The sequence below is a fragment of the Marmota flaviventris genome, chromosome 9 (genome assembly GCF_047511675.1).
Source record: "Marmota flaviventris isolate mMarFla1 chromosome 9, mMarFla1.hap1, whole genome shotgun sequence".
Classification (NCBI taxonomy): domain Eukaryota; kingdom Metazoa; phylum Chordata; class Mammalia; order Rodentia; family Sciuridae; genus Marmota; species Marmota flaviventris.
The window spans coordinates 56,518,129-56,542,554 of NC_092506.1; the positions used below are offsets into that span (position 1 = coordinate 56,518,129).

Below are 24,426 nucleotides of genomic sequence, written 5' to 3' on the forward strand. Positions count from 1 at the left end.
CTCTTATGAATGTCTTACTTAAATACTGTGTTGTCTTCCTGTTTCATTTAACCGCTTCTTTGTATTCTCTTGGATCTCATTGAGCTTTTTAGTAATTATTATATTTAATTCTTTATCAGACACTTTATTTGTTTCAATTTCTTTGGAATATATTGCTAAAGGGTTATTATGTTCTTTCAGAAACATTATATTGTCTTGATTTCTCATATATCTTGTGTTCATTCATGAGATTTATGCCTGTAGTGGATCCCATGTCTCTATCACTCTTTTGGGGATGGCCTTCTTAGTAAGTGACTTTCTCTTGAAGATGTATGGGTTTTAGAATGTCAGTTTGTTATGCAGTATTCCTTTGATTCTATATGGAGAGCATAATATTGTCTCTGTGTAGTTTATTTGGCTCTGATTAATGTGTTTGGGAAAAGTAGGTACCATGCCAGAATTGGAAAGACCAGTGTCTCTGCAAGCTATTCCAGAAGTTCAGAAAAGTGTGATGTAGATAGCAGTGGATGTGGGGTCCTCATGGTGTGGCTATTTCTACAATGAGAGTGGTGGCCAAGATCAGGTGATAGAGATTTCTTTAGGCACTCTTGGTGTTAGCTTTACTACTTGCAAAACTCCTTCTGAGACTGTCAGCACCAATAGTGGTGAGAGGTCTAAAGAACTGTCCTCCAAGAAAGTGGTGCAGGCCCAGATGCTACATGGGAGAGACAGTAGCAGTAATTGTATCACCTCCTGTCTCTGATGCTCACACCTGGACCTGACTAAAGTGTGTGGTCAGAGAAGGTGCAGGGCAGCTGGCAGCAGGAATCTTGTGGCTGGTGTGGCAGCAGGTAATGTGGTGTTCTACTCTGCTGCTACTGTGATAGTTTGCACTGGGAGCAAACCCTTGGCTACAGTTAGGCAAATTTGCCCATGGCCTCCCCAATACTAGGTATGCACAGCTGTGGGTGGGGCAATAGTTGTAGCCACAGCATTGTTCAAGGGCCTCTCAGCTCAACCTTGTGGTTGTGCAGCAAAGGAACTGTGCTGTTACTTCCTTGTCTTGTCAATATCAGGCAGCTCAGCAAGGCACAGGAGACAGAGAGACAGCAGGAACCAAATGGGTACATGTCTTCATTCCTGACCTGGGCACAAGTATACAAGTTCCTGACCATGCCATTGGTCTCAGAGGACAAGCTCCCTGATCCAGTTCTTGAGGAAAGCAGTGTGTTCCTCCATGTCACAACACCTGATGCCTACAGTGCAGGGAATCCAGTGGGATTGAGTCAGAGTAAGTCTACTGGGTTCACTGAGGAGCTACAGCCCCCAAGCTAATGCAGGGGAATGTCTGCATAGTAGCAGAGGTGGGAATATGCAGGAATTCAGATCCCTAAAACATTCAAATTCAGACAGTAGTCCACTTCTCAATGTCTTTTCTGGCTAAGCTCCCTGGGGGATCACTGAGAGATGATGTGAGATTAATTTCCAAAGTAATGCTACTGTGCAGACTTCAAGTTACTTATGTGAGTGACTGTGAAACCGTAGTTAGGATTGCCAGTATCCACACTAATAAAGTTTGTTGGGACTGTCATTTACCCTTGCCCCTATGAAGAGAGATTCTTCTTCTCATGACTATAGAAATAGGGTGGCAGACACCAAATATGTTTTTTTTTTTTTTTTCTTATTATGCTACTGTTCTAGGTCTCAGAAACTTCCAAGACCCCATTCTCTTTCTTGCTGATTTACAGTGTTCTCCCATGGTCACTCGCCCCTAAATGCAGCTATACATCTGATACTCTGGTTCTTCCATGTGAAGGAGAAGTGAGCACTGGACACCTCTATTCAGGCCTCTTGTCCTCTACCCTGATATTGTTCACTAGGGTCTAGAATAAGATGGTTTAAAGGCAAGTTCAAGTCACAAGAATGTGGAAAACGAAATGAATAAAGCAGAGTAATAGCTGATCATCTCAGAGCTAAAGAGGCTCAAAAGAAATCCTCCCAAGGGAAATGTCTACTGATTTTGGTTTGGGCATGGGTAGGAATATAGGTGGAGAGAGATTTTTAGGGTATTTAGAATGGGAAGTGAGAATCTCTCAGAGTGTTTAGGATTGAAAATGGAATATGAGTAAAAGTATTTTAGAAGTCCTGGGCCTCAGAAAGATATTGGATACAGAAAATAAAAAGGATCTTACAAGAAATAAAAGTACAATCTTGAAATACTTCCTTTTATGTAACCACAAATAACCCATTTGGAGAATAATAAGACCTTTTTCTTGCCTTTGGTTTTGTGGCTGTGGACATTTGACCTGAATGTGAGAACTTTTAAAAAATTCCCTACCCAATTTATGAGATATAGTAAAAAATGTTTCTCCAGGATAAATATGACCTCTGTCTATAAAGACAAGCAAGTAAGAAAAAAAATTCAAAAATAAATAAATAGGGTCCCACTTTGTTGTCCCCAAACATGGTCATTTCTTAGTGCTTGCTAGTGTTTGTGCTACTTTGTGCAGCTTCATAACTGCTGTCATGTAGCACTGCCTTTGAGAGTTTCCTAAAATTGTGGTAGCTATGACAGCTCTCTGAGCTGCTGGACAACCCTGAAGACAAAGGAGGGCAAATCCAGGGATAATGAGTATGTGCTTCCCTCAGCAGCATCATTCACCGAGGGACACTGTTTGACAGTATATTGCCCCTTGGACAGGTGTCCCATTTCAGCAACCTGAGTTCTTGATAGTGGTCATTGGAAATCTAGGTTCCAAGCCATACCGGTCAAGATGAATCTTTCAGGTGATAGAAAACTGGATGTGTAACCGATGTGACACTGCAATCTGTATACGGGGTAAAAATGGGAGTTCATAACCCACTTGAATCAAATGTATGAAATATGATATGTCAAGAGCTATGTAATGTTTTGAACAACCAATAATAAAAAAATAAAATAAAATAAAAATTAAAAAAAATCTCAGCAAGTTATGTGTATTTAATATATAAAAAAAAAAAAGAAATACAGGCTACCAGACAACAAGGGAGCAGTAATTTCTCTTCAGTAGCAGTTGGAAAAGACACTGGGCTTCAGTGGGTAGGTAAACTGGAGCCAGAGTGAAGGGATCAATTTGTTTGATGGTGTAAGATTGTATGAATCCCCATGGCTCCTGCCAAGCTTGGGTGCTGCTGGGGCAAGCACCACTTACAGTGATGCCTCTCTTGCAGATGTTGTTTCTCACTCTTCAGCCACTCAGAGGTCAGCTGCAACACATTGGAAAGAGAAGGAAGTGGCTGCTTGCAAGACCAGCACGTAAAGAGGCCACTCACATTTTTTTTTCCAGTTATAATTTATTACATCAAAACAACAGGAGGCTACTCTATACCACCAGGATTCAGATGAGGAAAAGGAAATTTTTTCCAATCACCCAGAAATGAAAGCCATTCCAAAAAGTGTTTTAAAAGGAAAACAGGGACTACTTTGTTACGGAGCACTCTCCAAGAGATAGAGGCTACTTTCTAGAATCACTGGGCTTCTACCCATCTCTCTCTTTTCCTCTTATCAACCTGAGTCAGAGACTAAGAAGTTTGGCTTGAGGCATCCAAATATGTAATAAATTGGATAGAATCCCTAGGGGAACTGCTGCCTCATACACAGCAATTTCTCTTCCAGGCCTGTCCCTATCACTGTCTTCCATTGTGGCCACACTGTAGAGCTCAGCCATGTTGACAGTATCCCTGGACTCTCTGCAAAGGGAGCTGCCCTAAGTCCTCCCCACTATAAATGCCCTATAGTTACATCTTCAGGTTTCCACTGGTGGATATTTATCTTGTGTTTTATAGTAATTATTACCATAGATTATAAGAATGATAATAATATTTAGAAAAGTACAAGAGGTTCTCCCCTTGACTTGGTAGTAGAAGCTTCCTTGAGTTCCATCTGGTATTTTCCATAACTGGGTTCAATGTCCCCACACAGGACTGAGATTGAGTTGATAATAAAGAGCCTTCCTCGTTGAATGGAAAGGAGATATTAAAGGAATTTTTGAGCCCCTATTTTAGATGTGCAAGTAAAATTATCTGATTTGATCAATAAGACTGACAAGAAACCTGAATAAACCCTGTAGTTTCAGTTGCTGTTATTAATTAACTAACTTAAAATGTTATGAAGTTTTCAAGATCACATAGCAAAACAATGTATTCCCACTAGCCTTACTCTAGATAATACCTCTGACAGTTAGGTCAAAATGGTACCAGTTGCCTAAGTTGATTTTCAGGAACTTGGAGGTAGCTCAAATATGTTGAAACACTCACCCTTCACTGGGGCCTGCACAGAGTGTGAGAGGAAGCCCTATTTGCTAGGAAGACACCACTTGGTAATTTGCTGAGAAATCCATGCTTTCTAAAATGAGCAGGGTGTGCATATTATTAGACATTTGAAATAGAAAATGTTCTAAATATCCAGAGCAAGGGGGATACTGTTTCTCTATGCTTCCTCTGGCAAGCAGAGCCTACTTACTGCAGCTGACCCTGCCCTGAGAGGTGGGGAGAAAAACCCAAAGAAGGCAGAAACGGATGACTCCCTGTCTTTCCTTGGATTATGTGATTTTTCTTCCTCTTCTCCATTTTTTCTTCTTCTTCCTCTTCTCTATTTTCCAATTTCAAGTATCACTCATTGAATTTCAAATGGTTAATAGAGTCCCTTATAAAATGACCTCTTAAACCAGGCTGGGGCTGTAGCTCAGTGGCAGAGCACTTGTCTTGCACGTGGGAAGCCCTGGGTCTGATTCTTAGCACCACATAAAAAAATACACAAAAAAAGTAAAGGCATGCTGTCCATCTACAACTACAATAAATAAATAAATAAACAGGTAAATAAATAAATAAACAAATATTTTAAAAATTAAAAAAAAAAACAACTCTTGATCGTGCTTTAAGGAAAAGACTAGTGGCAAAGTCCTGGCAAGAAAGAACCAGCACTCTTAGCTGTCCTTCACTCATTAAGTAATGGATTGGAAATGTACTGGGAAATCCACAAAGCTTACAGCCAGAGCCAGGTGAGGGCTGGAAATAGGGTAAGGAAAGTGAGGCACTTGGAGTACAAAGTTGAAGCAAATGCTCTCAGACTCTCTTAGGTTACCCTAGTCCTCCCCAAGATAGTGCTGGGTCATAGGACTCTCTGAAGGTACCCTGGAGGAGTTTGGTATATTCCCTTTCCCTCAATGCATCATAAAAACATCAGAATTTTTGGAGTAGAAGTGATATTAGGCAACTGAAAAGAAGGAAAAAAGAAAAACAGAAATAAGAAAAAACAGGACACAGAAGCACCTAGAGAAAACATTCTTTGTCTGAGTCCAGCTGCAACAGGGAGTCTTAGGAGACGAACGCGGGTGGAGAAACAACACAGACACCAAAGTGAAGGTGCTGAATCCCAATCTTTACTTGTGAAGTTGATCATATATACTTTTCATTTTGGCAGGCTCACAGTACTTTGTGGTTACAAAAAAGGAATCATTATTCAAAGAAACAAAATATCACGTAGCCACAATTAGAATAGAAGAATGTATCTTGGCTTATGCATAAGCAAGCATTTTTCCTTTCAGTTTGCGTTTTGCTTTGAGCTGTTTCTGCTTAGTTAACTTTTAATAATAGTCAGAAATGTCCCAGACTATTGGCCTATACCTTGACTATTCTTTCTTGACTTACTGACTGGAACCGGTGCCATGGTTACGGCAAGTGGTTAACTTGAAAAGAGAGGCTATTAATTTTAATCAAACAAGAGTAAGAGCACAAACCATTGTGCACAGGAACAAGAACAAGTTGCCCAGTACTAAGCACTAATCTGTCTTCTTAACATTAATTTTTCTTCTCTAGATTTTAATTTAATTTCTTAAAAACTTCCTTGACTGTTTTTTCCTACAGGGTTTTTTTTAATTAAACGTTAACAATTTATGGTCCACAGCTGAATCATTGCATTTAGAGCAAACAGATCTATTCTTTAGAAGTAGTTGCATTAATTGGGAAAGTCATGTTTTTTCCTTCATACTTCATGGCCATATGAGAAATCTCAACTATACTTATTAAATGAATACAAAAACAAACCAGCCCATTCCCAGAAACATACTGCGCTCCTCCAGAGGATGGACGCCTTGTGCCATCTGCCTCATAAGGGCCTTGCCATTGCCTGAGTCAGGGGAGGGGCGCAGCAATGCTTGCTTAAGATAATCATTTCCTGGAATTGAGATGAGACTTGTAAATGAAACCGAAAGTCTGTTTTCAGCATTGTGGGTGGGCCAGTATTACAGGACACAGCCAAAATATGGAATGGAGGGCTTACTAACTTCATCAATTGATACAACACTTTTGGAGATTCTACAATACACAGGCAGTGTGCGCTCACTGTGAAGAAATCTCAGGAAGGTCAGACATGGGCTTATCACTGTGGACTCCTAGCACAGCAACAGAGAACACAGGCCCCAGTACAAGCCTTGGCACAAGAGAACAAGGTAATACCCCAAGAGCTATGTGGGGGCAATGGGAAAATTACTCTCTGACCTCCCAAGGGCCACTGGAATGCAACAAACAAACATCAAATAGGAGAAAAGTTATATATATTTATTTTCATGCAAAATGGCAAAACCACAGCATGGGGACAATCACAGGAATATGATTAACTACCTATTTAACATTATGCACAAACTTACATATCCCTTTTCTATGAGGTAGGGTTGAGATAGGTAGATAATTTTGAGGACTTAGAAATTATTCTTAGTGGAGAAGGTGGTCTCCAAGACAGTCTCTGAATTTTGAATGAGCCCAAGGGACAGAATGTGGTAAGAAAAGTTCATGCAAATGTAGTTTTATTTCTCAGTCTTCTATTTGAGATTGATACTGGGAATTCAGGGTGATGATAAAATGCCATTGTTCCCTTTTGCAGTCTGGTATTAATGCAGATTAAAAAGAAGCCATTCCCTGAAAATATCATTCCCTGAAAATGGATTATTGGTAGGGTTTAGGGAATGTCATTCCCTGAAATGGATTATTTACATCAAATTGCTCAGCATGCCAAAATAATCCATTTTCAGGGAATGACATTTCCTAATCTCTAAAAATTCTAAGATGCTGGCAATCACAGGGAAAGTCTTAAAGGTTCAAATTAAACTCTTAGAATATTGTGGCTGAGGGGATTCCCCACAATCCCTCCTTTTCTGACACATCTGATCTTTCAAGTCAGTTATGTGCTGGGGAGAAAAAAAAATTATATTCGAACATGTTCTTCAGGCCAAGCATTAGGTGAGAGTCACCTATGTCATCTCCTTTAGCCCTCATGGCTATTATTGAGTTAGATAATAGTACTGCTGCTAAAAAATTAATCTACCATTTAGCTGCTTCTCATCATTCTACTACATTATTATCTTCTAATTATTCTTCTGCCTCTCCTATATACAGATAATGTAGGGATAATGTAGCTTTAAATTTACTCTTTTTCCTCCAAAGGTTTTAATAAGTTTAGTCATCAAAATGAACTCACAACATACATACTGTGAGGGAAAACATGCCTACAAATTTTTTAATGCACTTAAGCATGAAATTCATACCAAAGGATGAGACTCAAAGAGGGCATGATGGGTGAACTTTATGCAGAGCTAAGCTAGGGTATAGGTGCTGGGTTTCTGGGAGGAGGGTGGGACAAGCACTAGAAGGACAGGGACCAGGAGCACAGTGTTGTTTTTTCATGCAGGTGAAGTTTCCTCGGTAGCAGCCAACTGGGGTAACCTCTCTCTTGGCGAGGTATCTCAATGTCTTGAAAAGACCTTTCCTAGTTAGGAAGCGAATATCAAAGAGAAAAGCCTCTACCTGCATGCATGTGTACTTTACTAGGGCTGGTATAGATTTTTTTTAACACAAGAGCCTTCCTTTGTCTAACAAGTTAGCAGTCTCTCTGAATAGCCAACTTAAACTATACCACAGAAATGTATTTAAAGTGAGATGTTAAAGTATTTTAATCTCTCTCTGTAGTAACTGTTGGATTCTGAGATCAAACTTTTGACTAATATTAAAACTCTTGTTCATAAAAAAAATGCCTATGCTCCCACTGAAAGAGAGAAGATCAGTCTTACTGGTAAGACACTAGGTCACCAGCCTTATACCCCCTGTGTTCCTCATGTCAATTAATTGGAATAGCCATCATCATTCCTGAGGAAAACAGTTCAGATACACTATGTTCCTTATTCAGATATCACACATTGCTTGAACATTCATATATTTCATACTCTTTGTCTGAAACTAAAGAAATGAACGTAAATAAGAATATCTCCCACAACAGGAAGGAGAACTGGGAGGAGTCCTGCTCTGAGGTTAAGTTCAGTTCCTTCTCTTAATAAAGAAACCCAAACTGACTGCAACTGTGAAACCTCTGCCTCTCACAATTGGGGAAAGAAGCTGCTCTTGGTGGTGCACTTTTCTCTGGAGCAACCTGAAGACAGGCTCTTGGCAGTAAGGGGACAAGTAGGTAGACAAGAAGTTGCGAAATGGGGTAGACAAAGAGATGTAACAACAGACCAAGGTGGTTCTAAAAACTGCAGTTGAGGTTCCTTGATTAAGTTTCCAGATCTGAGGGAAATAATGGCTTCGGCTTCTGCTCCCTGGGCTCTTGGTCCTGCCCTGAGTCATCCTTCCTTTTTTTATATAGTAGTTAATGTTCAGAGGTGAGCATTTTTATCAACTTGCTTCCTGACAGCAGAATTTGGTGATGGAGGTGAGGGGACATAGCAGCCTGTTTTTATTTTGTACTCACTGTATATCTTTCTGTTCAAGCTGGTAGGCTCTCTGTTGTACGAATGATATGTGTCTTGGAGATCAGAAACAGGTCCTTTTTCCCCTGGTGTTGAAGACTAAACCCTTCCCCCCCCCAAAAAAAATGCCAAGGCAAGTGTAGAAAGCAAGTTTTATTTAAGAATGTGATAGAGACAAATTTCTAAGAGAAGTGGCCCTAGAGTGAGGTTTCTGTAGGAGGGGGTGCATCTTGTTCTCTTATGGGTCTCAAAACATCTTCTTTCTTCTCCATATATGTGCCTCGGAGCAGTGAATTTGGAGCTTCTGGTTAACAATCCTGAGTGCCCAGGAGCATGATAGCAGAGGTTAACAACCCATTGTCCTCTGTTTTTTAATCAGTCTCATCCTCTCTGGACCCCCATCATTCATCACCTGTTCTGACTGCCTGACCTTTGTCCCCTAACTCAGTTTGCTGATCATGTGACATATTCTGTCTACTCAGGCCAAGTGAAGCTTCAGGAAGATTGCTTTTTGGATAAGAAAGCATGTATGGGGGTCAGCAACATGGTCCCATTTTATTGAATTATACTTTTAAGCTGGTTTTGTCACCATTCTCATCTATCTGTCCCCTTACACTAGTATTCTCAAGAACTTCTGATATATTTAATTGGAGCCTCATTCTATGAGACAAAAGCCACATCCGTAGGTGATTTCCAGATAAACTCTCCTATATACTGGCCTCATGCTAGTTTTTGTATAGGATGGTGTCCTAAAGTTTCCTCCAGAACTTCTGGCTTGATTGATAGCACAGTGCAAAACTCTTATTCTCTTAAAAGAGTTCTTTGGGTACCAGATTACTCTGATGTTTTGATATTTTTTGAGGTTTTAGCAAAAATTGTCATATCACACTTTTTACAAAAATCTCAGTCCTTGTCCTGATGCCAATCCAACAGTGAGGTCATGGTTTTGAGACAAAGATAAATAATTTTTTGCCTTATTTCATTTTTCAATATTTCCAGATTTCTTGCCTTAGAATTTATGTTAACAGGGACCAGAAAAACTTAATCCTTATAAATATTCATAGATTGGATCATAGAAATAAGAATAATATTCATTGTTGCCATTCTTGACATTTTTCTAGTCAGACAAATTTCTCTGTTAATATAAGGGACAGAGGAAATCTCCATTGTTCTAAGAATCTCTACCTAGAGATTTTTCTTTAAGACTTACATTTTTTTTAAACAAAACACGATGATTGTATTACACAGCATTAAAAAGCAGGCCTCATAATGCTTACAGTTTACTAAGAAAAAAAGTGAAGAAAAACTTGAGAAGAATTTTGCCATGATGATAATGAAATACATGTCCATTAAATATTTTCTTACATTTCTTATACAGCTCATAAAGAAAGTTGGTTTTTAGCAGGGCTCAACCACATCCCTAGAAAGAAATATTCCTCCAGAGCTAATGATTCATTTTTAGGGAAAATCTGAAAGAACCTCCAGAATTAAGAGAGCAATTATCACAACTGCTTTCTCCCCCACAGTTCCAAATGTCATTTAGTTCAAGCTGGATATGGCTTCCTGGATTATTGGTTCTTGTTCTTCTCCCAGGAAAAAGAAATTGTGTAGACTACTTCCCTTAATTTATTCAGAATACAGCTAGAATTCTTCCAAAGGACTTTCAAAAGGACTTTTATAGGGAGAAAAACAGTAGAAGCCTGGAGACAGAAGAGTTTGCAGAGCACATTCTTTGATTTTTTGAACATGCTCAGTCTTTGCCAAAACCATGAAAGTTCCAATCAATAGTGTGTAGTACATGTTTAACTCTCAGGAAATGAAAACTCCTGGTTTGGAATTTTGCCATTGCTGGGGATCAAACCCAGAGCCTCATGAATGCTAGGTAAGTACTCCACCACTGAGCTATACTCCAAGCCCATAAGTCCTGGTCTGCAGTCCACTAGCATTTAGTACATTCTCAATGTTACAGAAGAAGTACCTCTATCAAGTTTCAAACTAATTTCATTATCACAAAAGACAAATCCAAGTTCATTAAGCAATCATTCCCCATTCCCACCTCCCATAGATCTTGGGAAACACCAATCTGCCTTCAAATCTTTGGATTTATGTAGTTTGAATATTCCTTATAAAGGGAATGACAAAATATTTCATTTTTTTCTGTATGGTTCCTCTCATTTAGCATAATGTTTTCAAGGTTTATCCACAAAGTGGCTACATCAGAACATCTTTTTATGGTTGATTATGTTTCATTATATCAATGTAATACATCTTATTTATACATTAATTAGTGGGTATTTGGGCTATATCCATCTATTTCACTACTATGAATAGTACCACTATGGACACTTGTGTATAAGTATTTTTAACAGTTATTTTCAATTTGAGGGGTACACACCTCTCATTAGAATTCCTAGGCCATATCATAATTCACTATTAATCTTTTTAGAAACTGTTAGACTGCTTTATATGACAGCTGCACCATTTCATATTCCCTCCAAAAATGTATGACAGTTTTACTTTCTGCAGGCCCTTACCAGCATTTGTTACTCCTTTGTTGTTATACCTATCCTAGTGGATGTAAAATATTCAGTGTGGTATTAATTTGCATTTTCCCAGTGGCTAATGACATTATACAATCGTTATTGTGCTTCTTGGCCAAACTCATTCTATGAAGCTAGTATCATCCTGATAACAAAACAGAAACATATCAATGAAAGAAAATTTCAGGCAGAAACACATCAATGAAAGAAAATTTCAGACTAATATCCTTGATGAACATTGATGCAAATTCTCAATAAAATTCTGAGAAATTGCATACAAAAACATATTTTAAAAAATAATGCACCATGATCAAGTAGGGTTCATTCCAGGGATGTAAGGATGATTCAACATACTGAAATCAATAAATGTAATTCATCACATCAATAGAATTAAAGATAAGAATCATATGATTATATCAATTGATGCAGAGAAAGCATTTGAAAAAACACAGCACCCTATCATGTTCAAAACAGTAGAAAAACTAGGTATAGTCAGAGCACATCTTGTAATATCTATCTATTCTAAACCCAAGTCCAACATCATTCTAAATGGAGAAAAATGGGAAGGATTCCCTCTAAAAACCAGAACAAGACAGGGATACCCTCTTTTACCACTTCTATTGGACATAGTCCTTAAAACTCTGGGACTAGCCAGAGCAATTAGAAAGAAGAAAGAAATTAAAGGGATACAAACAGGTAACAAACAACTCAAAGTATCATTATGATATGATTCTATACTTAGAGGATCCAAAAAACTCCACCATGAAACTTCTAAAATTAATAAATGAATTCACCAAAGTGAAAGAATATAAAATCAATATCCATAAATCAAATGCATTTTGTCACATCAGTGATTAATTCTCTGAAAGAGAAATTAGAAAAAATATCCGATTCCCAATAACCTCAAAAAAAATGGGAATCAACTTAACAAAAGAGGTGAAAGACCTCTAAAATGAAAACTACAGAACACTAAAGAAGGAAATTGAAGAAGACCATAGAAGATGGAAAGATCTCCCATGCTCTTGGATAGGCAAAATTAATATTGTCAAAATGGCCACACTTCCCCATGTGCTGATACAGATTCAATGAAATTCCAATTAAATTCCCAAGGTCACCCTTTATAAAAATAGAAAAAGCAATCATAAAATTCATTTGGAGAAATAAGAGACCCAGAATAGCCAAAGCAATTCTTAGCAACAAGAGTGAATTAGGAGGCATCACCATACCAGATCTTAATCTATACTATGAAGCTATAGTAACAACAAAGGTATGGTATTGGCACCAAAATAGACTAGTAGATCAATGGTACAGAATAAAAGACACAGAGACAAACCCACATAGATACAGTTATCTCATACTAGACAAAGGCACCAAAAACATAAATTGAAGAAAAGATATCCTCTTTAACAAATGGTGCTGGGAAATTTGGAAATACATATATAGCAAAATGAAACTAAACCCCTATCTGTCACCACGGAGAAAACTAAAAGTGGATCGAGAACCTGGGAATTAGGTCAGACACCCTGTGCCTAATAGAGAAAACAGTAGGCCCAAATCTTCGTCACGTCGAATTAGGCTCTGACTTCCTTAACAAGACTCCTAAAGCACAAGAAATAAAATGAAGAATCAATAAATTTGATGGATTCAAACTAAAAAGCTTCTTTTCAGCAAAATAAACAATGAGGTGAAGAGAGAGCCTACATTTTAGAAGAAAATTTTTGCCAGATTTTTGTCAGATAGAGCACTAATCTTCAGTATGTACAAAGAACTCAAAAAACAAAGAACTTAACCCCCCCACAAAACAAAGAACTTACCCCCCCAAAAAACAAACAAACCAATCAATAAATGGGCTAAGGAGCTGAACAGAAAATAGCAGAAGAATATATAAATTTGATCAAGAAATATATGAAAAAAATGTTCAACATCTCTAGTAATTAGAGAAATGCAAATCAAAACTACTCTAAGATGTCATCTCACACCAGTCAGAATGGCATTTATCAAGAATACAAACAGCAATAAGTGTTGGCAAGGATGTGGGGGGAAAAGCACACTCATACATTACTGGTGAGACTGAAAATTGGTGCAACCAATCTGGAAAGCAGTATGGAGATTCCTTAGAAAACTTCCAGTATGGAAGTTTCATTTGATTATTTTTAATCACATTTTTTATTATGGCACTGTAGTTATACAAAACATTGGTATTTATTTTGATATAATCATATCAACATGGAATATAATTTGTTCCCCTCTAGTCCCTAATACTTTTCCTTTCCTTCCTCTTCTCCCTCCTCCTGTTCCCTTTCCTTTACTCTACTATTCTTCCTTCAATTTTTTCATAGGTTTCTTTCAAAGCAGTATGGATATTCCTTAGAAAACTTCCAGTATTCCAGTATAGAATGGAACCACCATTTGATTCAGCTACCACATTCCTTGGTCTATACCCAAAGGACTTAAACTCAGCATACTATAGTGATGCAGCCACATCAAGGTTTATAGCAGCTCAATTCACAATAGCTAAATTGTGGGAGCAAACTATATGCCGTTCAGTAAATGAATGGATAAAGAAACTGTGATATATATACATATATACACACATATGCAATGGAATATTACTCAGCATTAAAAGAGAATAAAATTTTGCAGGTAAATGGATGGAGTTGCAGAATACCATGCTAAGTGAAGTAAGCCAATCCCCAAAAAACCAAAGGCTGAATGTTTTCTCTGATAAGTGGATGCTGATCCATAATGGGGAATGGGCATAGGAAGAATGAAGGAACTTTGGTCAAAGGAGGGATGAGTGGGGATATGGGGGCAGGACAGATGTTTTGGAATGAGATAAATATCATTAACCCAGGTACATGTATGTCTGCACATACGGTGTGATGTTACATCATGTATGATCAGAGACATGAAAAGTTGTGCTACATTTGTGTACAATAAATTGAAATGCATACTGCTTTTATGTATACCTAATTAGAATAAATAAATTAAAAAGAAAGAAATTGACCAAATTGTGGTATGTACATACATGAATGCACCACCATGTAATTCACCTTTATGTATATCTATTAAGCGATAATTATTTTTAAAAAGAAGCCTATGAAAAAATTGAAGAAAGAATAGTAGAGTAAAGGAAAGGGAACAGGAGGAAGGAGAAGGGGAGGTAAAGGGGAAGTATTAGGGACTGGAGGGAAACAAAATTATATTCCATGTTTATATGATTATATCAAAATAAATAGCAATGTTTTGTATAACTACAGTGTACTAATAAAAATGTGATTAAAAACAATCAAATGACTCTCATTTTGAATACAGTGATCTTTCTCACATATTCTGTTATTTCAGACTAATATTGTTTTGTGAAGATGCATGTACCAGGCATGTAAAGGTGAAACTTGGAATGTATTTGAATGTAGCCAGTTCTTCTTGTCCTTACAAACTATATATGAATGTTAGTCTTAATACTTTCAGGAAATTTCAAATTTCAACAACAAATTGGATAGAGATATAAATTTTGTGACTGTTTTATATATATATATATATATATATATATATATATAGGGGTATGGGGGCTTTCTACATTTGGCTTATTTGGCTTAAAACAATATTCTCAAATTCCATCTTTTTTTTAGAAAATGACATAATATAATTTTTCTTTATGGTTGGATAAAGCAGCATTGTACATATATACCACAATTTCTTTATCCACTTATCCATTGGCAGACACCAAGCTTTTTTCCATATTTTGACTATTATAAATTTTTCTTCTATAACCATGGGTATACATGTATAACTATAGTATGATGACTTTAAATAATTAGGATACATATTAAGGAGTGGTATAGCTGGGTCATATGGTATTACTATTACTAGTCTTTTGAGGAAATGCGATCCTGATTTCCATAGTGGTTGTACTAATTTACACTCCCACTAATAGTCTGAAAGTGTTCCTTTCCCTCCACATTCTTTCTAGCATTTGTTGTAGTTTTTATTCTTGATGATTGCCATTCTGACTGGAGTGAGATGAAATCTCAGTGTAGTTTTGCATGCATTTTCTTAATTGCTAATGATGCTAAATATTTTTTTCAGACATTTGTTAGCAATTTGTAATTTTTCAAATGAGAAGTATCTATTGAAGTAATTTGCCTATTAATTAGTTGGTGTTTCTTGGTGTTAAGTTTTGAGTTCTTTGTATTTTCTTGGTATTAATCCTCTGTCAAAAGAGTTGTTGGAAAAGATTATATCCTAGTCTGTAGGCTCTCTCTTCATATTCTTAATTGGTTTCTTTGCTGTGTAGAAGTTTTTAATTTTATTATCTCTTGACATTATTTCCTGAGCTTTCAGAGTCAATTGAGAAAGTAGATGCTGTTCATAAAAGCCTGAACTTTGCATGTTTTCTTTTTGAATTTGCACAGTTTCTGGTCTAATTCCTAGGTCTTTAATCCATTTTGAGTTCATTTAGGGGCAGGTGAGAGAAAAGGGTCAAGTTTCATTCTTCTACAAGGGGTAAATAATTGGCCTGTCACCATTTGTTTAAAATGATGTATTTTTTTCTAATGTTATTTTTGGTATTTAGTTGGTTGGATTTTCAATTAGTACAATCACTATGGAGGTTTCTCAAAGACTAGACATGGAAGCACCATATAACCCAGCTCTTCTACTCCTCTGTAGCCATTCTAAAGAATTAAAGTCAGCATATTATAGCAATATACGCGTAATGCTTTATCCATGTCTTTAGGAGATCAATTTTTCAATAAAAGTTTACATTTTGTACTTAATAATTTTTACAACATTGTAAAATATTTTCTCGTGTTTTTTCATATGCTAACAAAACTTTAAATGACGTATGAATCTACTATACCTATGTAGGTTTTTCTCTGTGCCTTTAATTCTTAACATTGGTCTACAAGTATAAACTGATACTTTGCAGTTTTTGTTACTAGTTCTGTGTATGATTTGAAGTCAGATATTGTGATGTCTCCAGCATTGCCATTGGGGCTTCAATTGCTTTGGCTATTCTGGGTCTTTTATTCTTCCAAATTAATTTTTTTGCTACTGCTATGAAGAATGATACTGATATTTTGACAAACATTTCATTGAATCTGTATATAAATTTTAGTTGTATGGTCAAGGTAACACTATTAATTCTGATATCCATGAACATTGGAGGTCTTTTGATCTTCTTGTGTGTTCTTCAGTTTCTATCTTTAATATTTTATGGTTTTTATTGCAGAGGTCTTTCACCTCTTTAATTAGCTTCATCACAGACTATTTTCTTATTTGGAGCCTATTATGAATGAGATTGTTTTCCTAATTTCTTTCTCAGAAGATTCATTTTTGGTGTATAGCAAAATAATCAGGTTTTATATGCTGATTTTATGCCCTAGAACACTGCTGAATTTATTAGCTCTAGTAGTCATCTAGTAGTCTCTAAACTATAGAAGATCTAAATCACTTGCAAACAGTAGTATTTTTACTTCTTCCTTTCCTATTTTTCCCCTTCAGTTCCCTTTCTTGCCCAATTACTCTGGCTAAAACAAAACACAAACTGATACGTAGGTTGTTCATTTATAATCCTAGAAAAAAAGAATGAAGTATAAGAGAAGCAAGAAATGAAGAAAGATTCATTAGTCAACTGGCCACTGTAGGGATGACATCTCAAAACCACATGAGGAGCCTTATAAAGCATTCCTCAGAAGCATCTATTTGGGGGCAGAAAAGGAAAAAACAGTTATTCACCACTTCTCATTTATATTGCTCATAAATGGCCTCATGGAAATAAGTTTCCTTACCCTTTCATGTTGCACATGTAAGATGGCCAGTAGATTCCCATGGGCACCCTGTAGGAATATACAACACTTTCATAAAAGAAAAAAAATGTTTAAAAAGTAAAACATAATTAATATATCCACCATATAACAGTATCATTATATTTATCATTGATCACATTCTGCTCAATGGCATAGTCATAACGTAGTCCAATGTTGGACTATTGACTTTCTTCCTATTCTAATCCCCTATGGGTTATTCACTGTGATGTTAATGCATGTGAGAAGTAAACTTTAGCTGCTTGTTATGAACTATCGGATGGTATGAGTCAGTTTAAAGATGTAAACAATGTGGCTACGTTTGATGTGAAACCATGGTAGCATTTTATGGGTGATTGAAGTAATTTCATTTACAGCTACTAGTAATGCTTTGGCTGCTGTAATGAAGCCAATGGACTGGTGTGGAAGTTCCAGATTAGAAACACTGGTGTATAGCAACATATGTTAACCAGAAGAGTTAGAAAAAAAGTTCATATATTGCTAATTCTACTGAAAATAATCTTTTCAACAACAATATGTACCTTTTAAAGCCCTGTATTTCCATGTGGCTCAGTAAGTTTTCTTTTTACTGTTAATCTCTACTGAACTCAGTCTTGTTTCAGCATTGGGTATTATTTTCATTTAAGGATCAATGAACTAGTTAAAAATATGGCCCATCCATGTCCTTAGGAGATTAAGTTTTCAAAAAAATTTACATTTTGTACTTAATGTATTTTCACAAAATTGTAAAATATTTTCTCTTGTTCTGTCATATACTAACAAAAGTTTAAGTGACAAATGAAATTTTCATACATCAATTGACATTTAGTTTCAATTTTGTGTACTTATTTTGGTGGCAGAGAAACCACATATGCAAGACATTAATCTTAGAGCAGTCTTTCAAGCAGAATATGTAAAGGACTTCAATAAAACCAACCCAAAATAAGATGGATGAAAAATAAACAGACATTTTATATAAGTGAATATCCAAATAGTCAACAGAGTATTTAAAATGCACAACTTCATTATTAAGAAGGGAATTTCTTATCCAGACTATATTAAATATTAAATACTAAAATACTGATGTACACGTCAGAATGGCAAAAATTTGAAAGAATAAAACCAAATGCTTACAATATAAATAGATACTAGAACTCTCATACATTACTGACATAAATGGACACTTTGAAAAAAATTGTAATTTTTAAAAACTGATAATCAATTATTTACAAGTGTTGGCATAGGCATCTACAGTGTTGACTTCAACCTCCACTCCTGGCTTAATACTGATGGAGTTTTTTTTTTTTTTTAAACCAATCTCAGAAGGACTGTGCAAGTCAAAGAGTCACTTGAGGATTCTCATGTGGAAGTGATCCCATGACTTGGAACATACACCACAAGGCTTTTCTTGCAGCCCTTCTTAATCTTGGTAGGCGTGCAAACAGATGCTTTCACTTTGAGATTCTTTTCCTTTGTGCCTCTGATGAAGTGAGCACACACTTTTTCTCCAGCAATTTCACATTGCAGGTGGTGAGGGTAATTCTAGTTCTCTCACTTGCCACCTCAGGTTGCAGGGTGTCCTTCCAGTATTTTTAAATGCCATGGCTGTGCTGCAGCCTCCTGATTGATTTATTCCTGGGCAAGAGAGAACAGCCTTGAGTGTGCAGCATAAGCAAACTGAATCATGTTCTGTAGCAGCACACCCACATCACTCTCTAAAAAACAAACTAAAACAAAACAATAACAAAAAACTGTTCACATATTTAAAAACCATTTGGTATTCTTTACTGATCTTGAAAATAAGTGTATGCTATGACTTAGCCATTTTGACTCCTAGTGTATACCTAATGGTATGTAAGTGCAAAAAAATGCAAAAATTGTTTGTTACAACGTTATTTAATATTTCCCCAAGCTTAAATTAAAGTGTTCATCAATGGTAAAATGAATAATATAAAATCTAATGTGATCATATAGTGGGATATTGTGCAACAATGAAAATGAACCAATAGAGTTCTCAGGTAGTAATGTGGATAAATCTCACAAACAGAATATTTAGTGAAGGATATCTAGCACAAAACACAAATACTTTGTCATTCCAAGAAAAATCTAATCTATGGTGTTAAATTGCCTATGGGGAAGGAAAAGAGGGTATAGTGCTTATGGAGAGGCATGTGATGGGGGAAAAACGTGGGGTTGTGGATAATATTTTACAACTTAACCTGGATGATGGTTACAGGAGTGTGTTTGCTTCCTGACAAATTAAACTGAGCTGTTCACATGCAATCTGTTTATTGTTTTTAATATATCTGTTATATTTCCTTTTTTAAAATAAAAAGAAAAAAAGGATTAACCACATGTTTTGTAGCCTTCTGACTCACTGAGAGTCATTCTTTCTTTGAAGCTAGTATACATAGATGTTTCCCCAAAAGATATCTATATCTTAATCCCCAGAACCTGTGAATATGTTCTATGGTAAAAATGTCTTTGCAGATGTCTTTAAGTAATTAAGATTCTCCTGGGTTATCCAGGGGCCTGATGTAAATTCCAGGTCCTCATGAGAAGGAGACAGCAGGGTCAGAGTTAGTGAAGCAGTAGATGGCAGAGGTCATGAGTCTAGGAATGCAGGCAGTTTCTAGAAGTTGGAAAAGACAAGAAAATGGATTTTCCCCTAATGAAACCAGAGGGAATGAAGACCTGCCATACCTTGTTTTCAGTTCCATGAGACCTAATTTTGGACTTTAGCCTCCAGAACTGGAAGATAAATTTGTTGTTTCAAACCATGTTGGTGAGTTTGTTGCTACATGAAGAGGAAGCTATCAGTGAGCCACACATTGTAATTGTGGAAGTGTATGTCACATGATTACTCTATGAATGTGTATGGAATGAATGGTGACAGTCCCCAAATGACGGAATCCTAATTTTGATGAAGTGATGTTATACATCAGTGTCCCTCTGTGAGAATTCAGTGATGGTATCAGCTGCCACCACAAGGCAGTTGCCTTCCAGCCCCTCTCTTTCTCTGATCTTCAGACTTCAGAGGCCTGGAGTTGAAGAAGACAGAGCACAGTCTTTGTATTCATCAGACAAAGCAAACTGAGGACAAGGATGTAGATAAAGATGGCATGATCAGTGTTTCTCCTTAGTCCATCTGAGGAATTCATTTATCTGAAAGGTGAAAAAAAATGTTTTTAAATATTTATTTTTTTAGTTTTTTAGGTGAGCACAATATCTTTATTTTTTATTTTTCTGTATTGCTGAGAATCGAACCCAGTGCCTCACGCATGCTAGACGAGCACGATAGCACTTGAGCCACATCCCCAGCCCCTGGAAAGAATTTTTTACAGAAATTGAGAATATTAGGATTGAAGTAACATTAGTCATTTGACATCTAAAGTGGATTTTGCCGTGTATCAACTTTAGGTTGCAGTTACAGAAATATAGCACATCCTGGTCAGGTGGAGGGAGATCCTGGGTTTCACTTTACAAAAATTTCCTAAATTTTTAAGTGGCATGGATGTTGAAATGAAATCCAACTGGCTGCCACTGGCCTAGCATGGCAGGGTGACTTGAACCAAACGTAGGTGGTACAGACTGCTGAACCAATGTGAGGGATGGAGAATGTAGGAGTAAAGCCAGAATTCTGGAGCCAGCAAAATCCTTGGAACAGTGAGATAAGCTGAGAGACATTGTGTCTGTTAAGAGCCACATCAGCTAGCCAATTCAGCAGTGATGTCTCCCAGAATGTGCACAAAAAGCTCTGTTCCAAGCTCCAGATGATGACAATGCTATAAAATAAGCCAGCAGAAGACTAGGTCCTTTCTCAATGCCAGAAAAATGTTTACATAAGACACAGCCTTCCAGAAAACATTGAGAAAAGAAGCAGGAAAAGAAGTGAACTTTGCTTGATTAAGCACTGTTATCCAATAGAAACTAAAAACTTCTTATTTAAATAGTCAGGTTGGGTTAATTTTGAAGCTTGAAACTTATTTTTTTCCCTTCTGCTACCAAGGGAAAAGGACCTGTGAGATGTATCAGATTACAGTCTGTAATAAGGAGAGTAAAATATTTATGTACATCATCTGAAGTATAGTGTAAGCCTCCTGCAAATTTGTTGAGATATCTCCTTGAATAAGTTTTGAGAAAGGAGAGAGTGGATCAGAGAACTGCCTATCATCTTTTCCTTTCTCTTCCTGTCTCCTTTCTTTTCTTTCCCTATTCCCTGATTTTTCATTGAGTGCGGGAAGTTGGAGGGAATTTGAACTTGCATCCATAGCCCTCTTCTCTTTCTTTTAGAAGAAGTTATCTAGACAGGAAAATTTCCCATGAAGTATGAAGTTACTGCAGGTTCATTAAAATCAAAGCCTTGTAGTACATACAGGACATATATGAAAGCAAAATCTGGCCCTGGCCTGTACACAGGGAACAAAGGAAATAGGCATTTATACTAATTGTTGCTCTGGATATTATCAGTGAAGAAGAGGTTGCTGAGATATTTTTGTTAATTTTCCTAGACACATGTCTGTAGACATCCCAGACCTTCAATAAATTCTCCCCTTCATTTGTTTCCCAGTATTTGCTACTTAAATTGTAAGGTCACTACTCACATTTTATTCTGTCCAATGTTTATATTATTTCAATCAGGTTTTGTACCTTTTTGGAAAAACATCTATGTCTAGTTCATTCTATAAAGTTCTATGTCCTTGCAATAGTCTAGATATGTCACCAACATTGAGTAAGATTCAGTGTCAAATTCATGCTGTTCCAAAATATATATTCAAAGATGCTAACAATTATAGCACTATTTATAGTAGTGAAAATTTTTGAACTTCCCTGGCCTAGGATAGGACCCTGAATGATTACATTCAAAGGAATCTTATGTAGGTATTCAAATTAATTATTTAAATACACCAATATTTGCTGACATAAAAATATCCATAATAGCTATATGATAGGAGATTAAAGGAGTGTGTATACTATACATTCTCCTGTATGCAAAACGATATATATTTTATTTTGTGTCCATATGCCTGAATGCAGGAGTGTTTGTGAAAATATTTTTTTTATTATTAGTTGTTCAAAACATTACACAGCCCTTGACATATCATTTTTCATACATTTGATTCAAGAGGGTTATGAACTCCCATTTTACCCCATATACAGATTGCAGAATCACATCGGTTACACATCCACTTTTTTACATACTGCCATATTAGTGTATGTTGTATTCTGCTGCCTTTCCTATCCTCTACTATGCCCCCTCCCCTCAACTCCCATCCCATCTTCTCTCTCTACCCCATCTACTGTAATTCATTTCTCTCTCTTGTTTTTTTCCCCTTTCCCCTCACTTCCTCTTATATGTAATTTTGTATAACAATGAAGGTCTCCTTCCGTTTACATGCAATTTCCCTTCTCTCTCATTTCCCTCCCCCATCTCATCCCTGTTTAATGGTGATCTTCTTTTCATGCTCTTCCTCCCTGCTCTGTCCTTAGTTGCTCTCATTATATCAAAGAAGACATTTGGCATTTGTTTTTTAGGGATTGGCTAGCTTCACTTAGCATAATCTGCTCTAGTGCCATCCATTTCCCTGCAAATTCCATGATTTTGTCATTTTTTAGTGCTGAGTAATACTCCATTGTGTATAAATGCCACATTTTTTTTATCCATTCATCTATTGAAGGGTATCTGGGTTGGTTCCAAAGTCTAGCTATTGTGAATTGTGCTGCTATGAACATCGATGTGGCAGTATCCATGTAGTACGCTCTTTTAAGGTCTTTAGGGAATAGTCCGAGAAGGGCAATAGCTGGGTCAAATGGTGGTTCCATTCCCAGCTTTCCCAGGAATCTCCATACTGCTTTCCAAATTGGCCTCACCAATTTGCAGTCCCACCAGCAATGTACAAGAGTACCCTTTTCCCCACATCCTCGCCAGCACTTGTTGTTGTTTGACTTCATAATGGCTGCCAATCCTACTGGAGTGAGATGGTATCTTAGGGTGGTTTTGATTTGCATTTCTCTGACTGCTAGAGATGGTGAGCATTTTTTTCATGTACTTGTGAGCTATTGATTTTTCTATGAAGATTTTATAACATGTTACTTTGCCAAAGAAGCTCTAGTACTCATCTAGCGAATTTTTGGGGTCTTCTAAGCACGGGATCATATGATCTTCAAACAGTGATAATTTCACTTCTTACTTTTATATTTTTATTGCTTCTTTTCCCTTCTATTGCCCAATCTGTCTGGGTAGAATTTCTACTACTATATCAAATGGGAATAGTGAGAATGGACATCCTTCTCTTTTTCCAGGAATGCTTTCAGGTTTACACATTCACTATCATGATTACTTTAGTTTGTCATAGATGGCCTTTACCATGCTGATGTAAGTTCCTTCTATTCCTATTTTCTTTTGATCATGCATGGGTGCTGAATCTTGTCAAAAGCTTTCTATGTATAGAGATAACTAAGTAATTTTTATCCTTATGTAGGTCAAAATGATATCAGTTGCCTGAATTGGTTTTCTGGAACTTGGAGGTAGCTCAAATATTTTGAAACAAACACCTTTCACTCAGCCTTGCACAGTGTGTGAGCGGAGCCCCATCTGCTAGTATGGCACCACTTGAAAATTCACTAAGAAATTCATGTTTCCTAAAGTGAGCAGTTTGGGCATATGATTGGATAGCTGAAATAGAAAATATTCCAAACATATAGAACATGGGGGATATTCTTCCTCTATACTTCCTCTGGCAAGCAGAGCCTTCTGACTGCAGCTGGCACTGCCCTCAGAGGTGGGGAGAGAAGCCCACAGAAGGCAGGAACTTCCCTCTCTGTCCCTGAGTTCTGTGATTTTTCTTCCTCTTCTCCCTTGTTCTCTTTGTTGTCAAGTATTGCTCACAGATTTCAAGTGATTAACAGGAGGCCCTTATAAAATAACCTCTTAACAACCTTTGAGCCTGCTTTCAGGAAAAGGCTAGTGGTAAATTCCAGGCAAGAAAGAACCAGCAAAGTTAGCTGCCCTTCCCTCTCTAACCAATGGATGGGAATATACTGGCCCAATCCACAAAGCTTTTAATCAGAGCCAGGCAAGGGCTGGAAATAGGGTAAGAGAAGTGAGGCACCTGAGATAAATATTTGAGCAAATGCTCTCAGGTTCCCTTGTCCCTCTGCTGACTCTCTTACCTCTTCTTAGTCCTACCTCAGTAGTCCTGGTTCATAGGATTCTCCTGATGTTCCCTGGGGAGGTCTAGGTGAATTCCCTTTTCTTCAAAGCATCATAAAAAGGTCAGAATTTTTCAAGTAGATTTACATTAGGAAACTGACATGGAAAGA

General features: G+C 37.0%; 1 protein-coding gene and 1 pseudogene across 1 annotated transcript in view; one reads left to right on the forward strand and one right to left on the reverse strand.

Annotated features, from left to right (window-relative positions):
• Positions 1-6,262: 6,262 nt before the first annotated feature.
• Positions 6,263-24,426, forward strand: part of LOC114078880 (interferon-induced very large GTPase 1-like) — a 60,053-nt gene continuing 41,889 nt past the window's right edge. The window contains 1 exon segment of the mRNA XM_027919935.2: positions 6,263-6,467. Coding sequence (XP_027775736.2) covers positions 6,389-6,467 — 79 coding nt within the window. The 5' untranslated portion in view covers positions 6,263-6,388.
• Positions 18,326-18,706, reverse strand: LOC114078878 (small ribosomal subunit protein uS10-like; annotated as a pseudogene).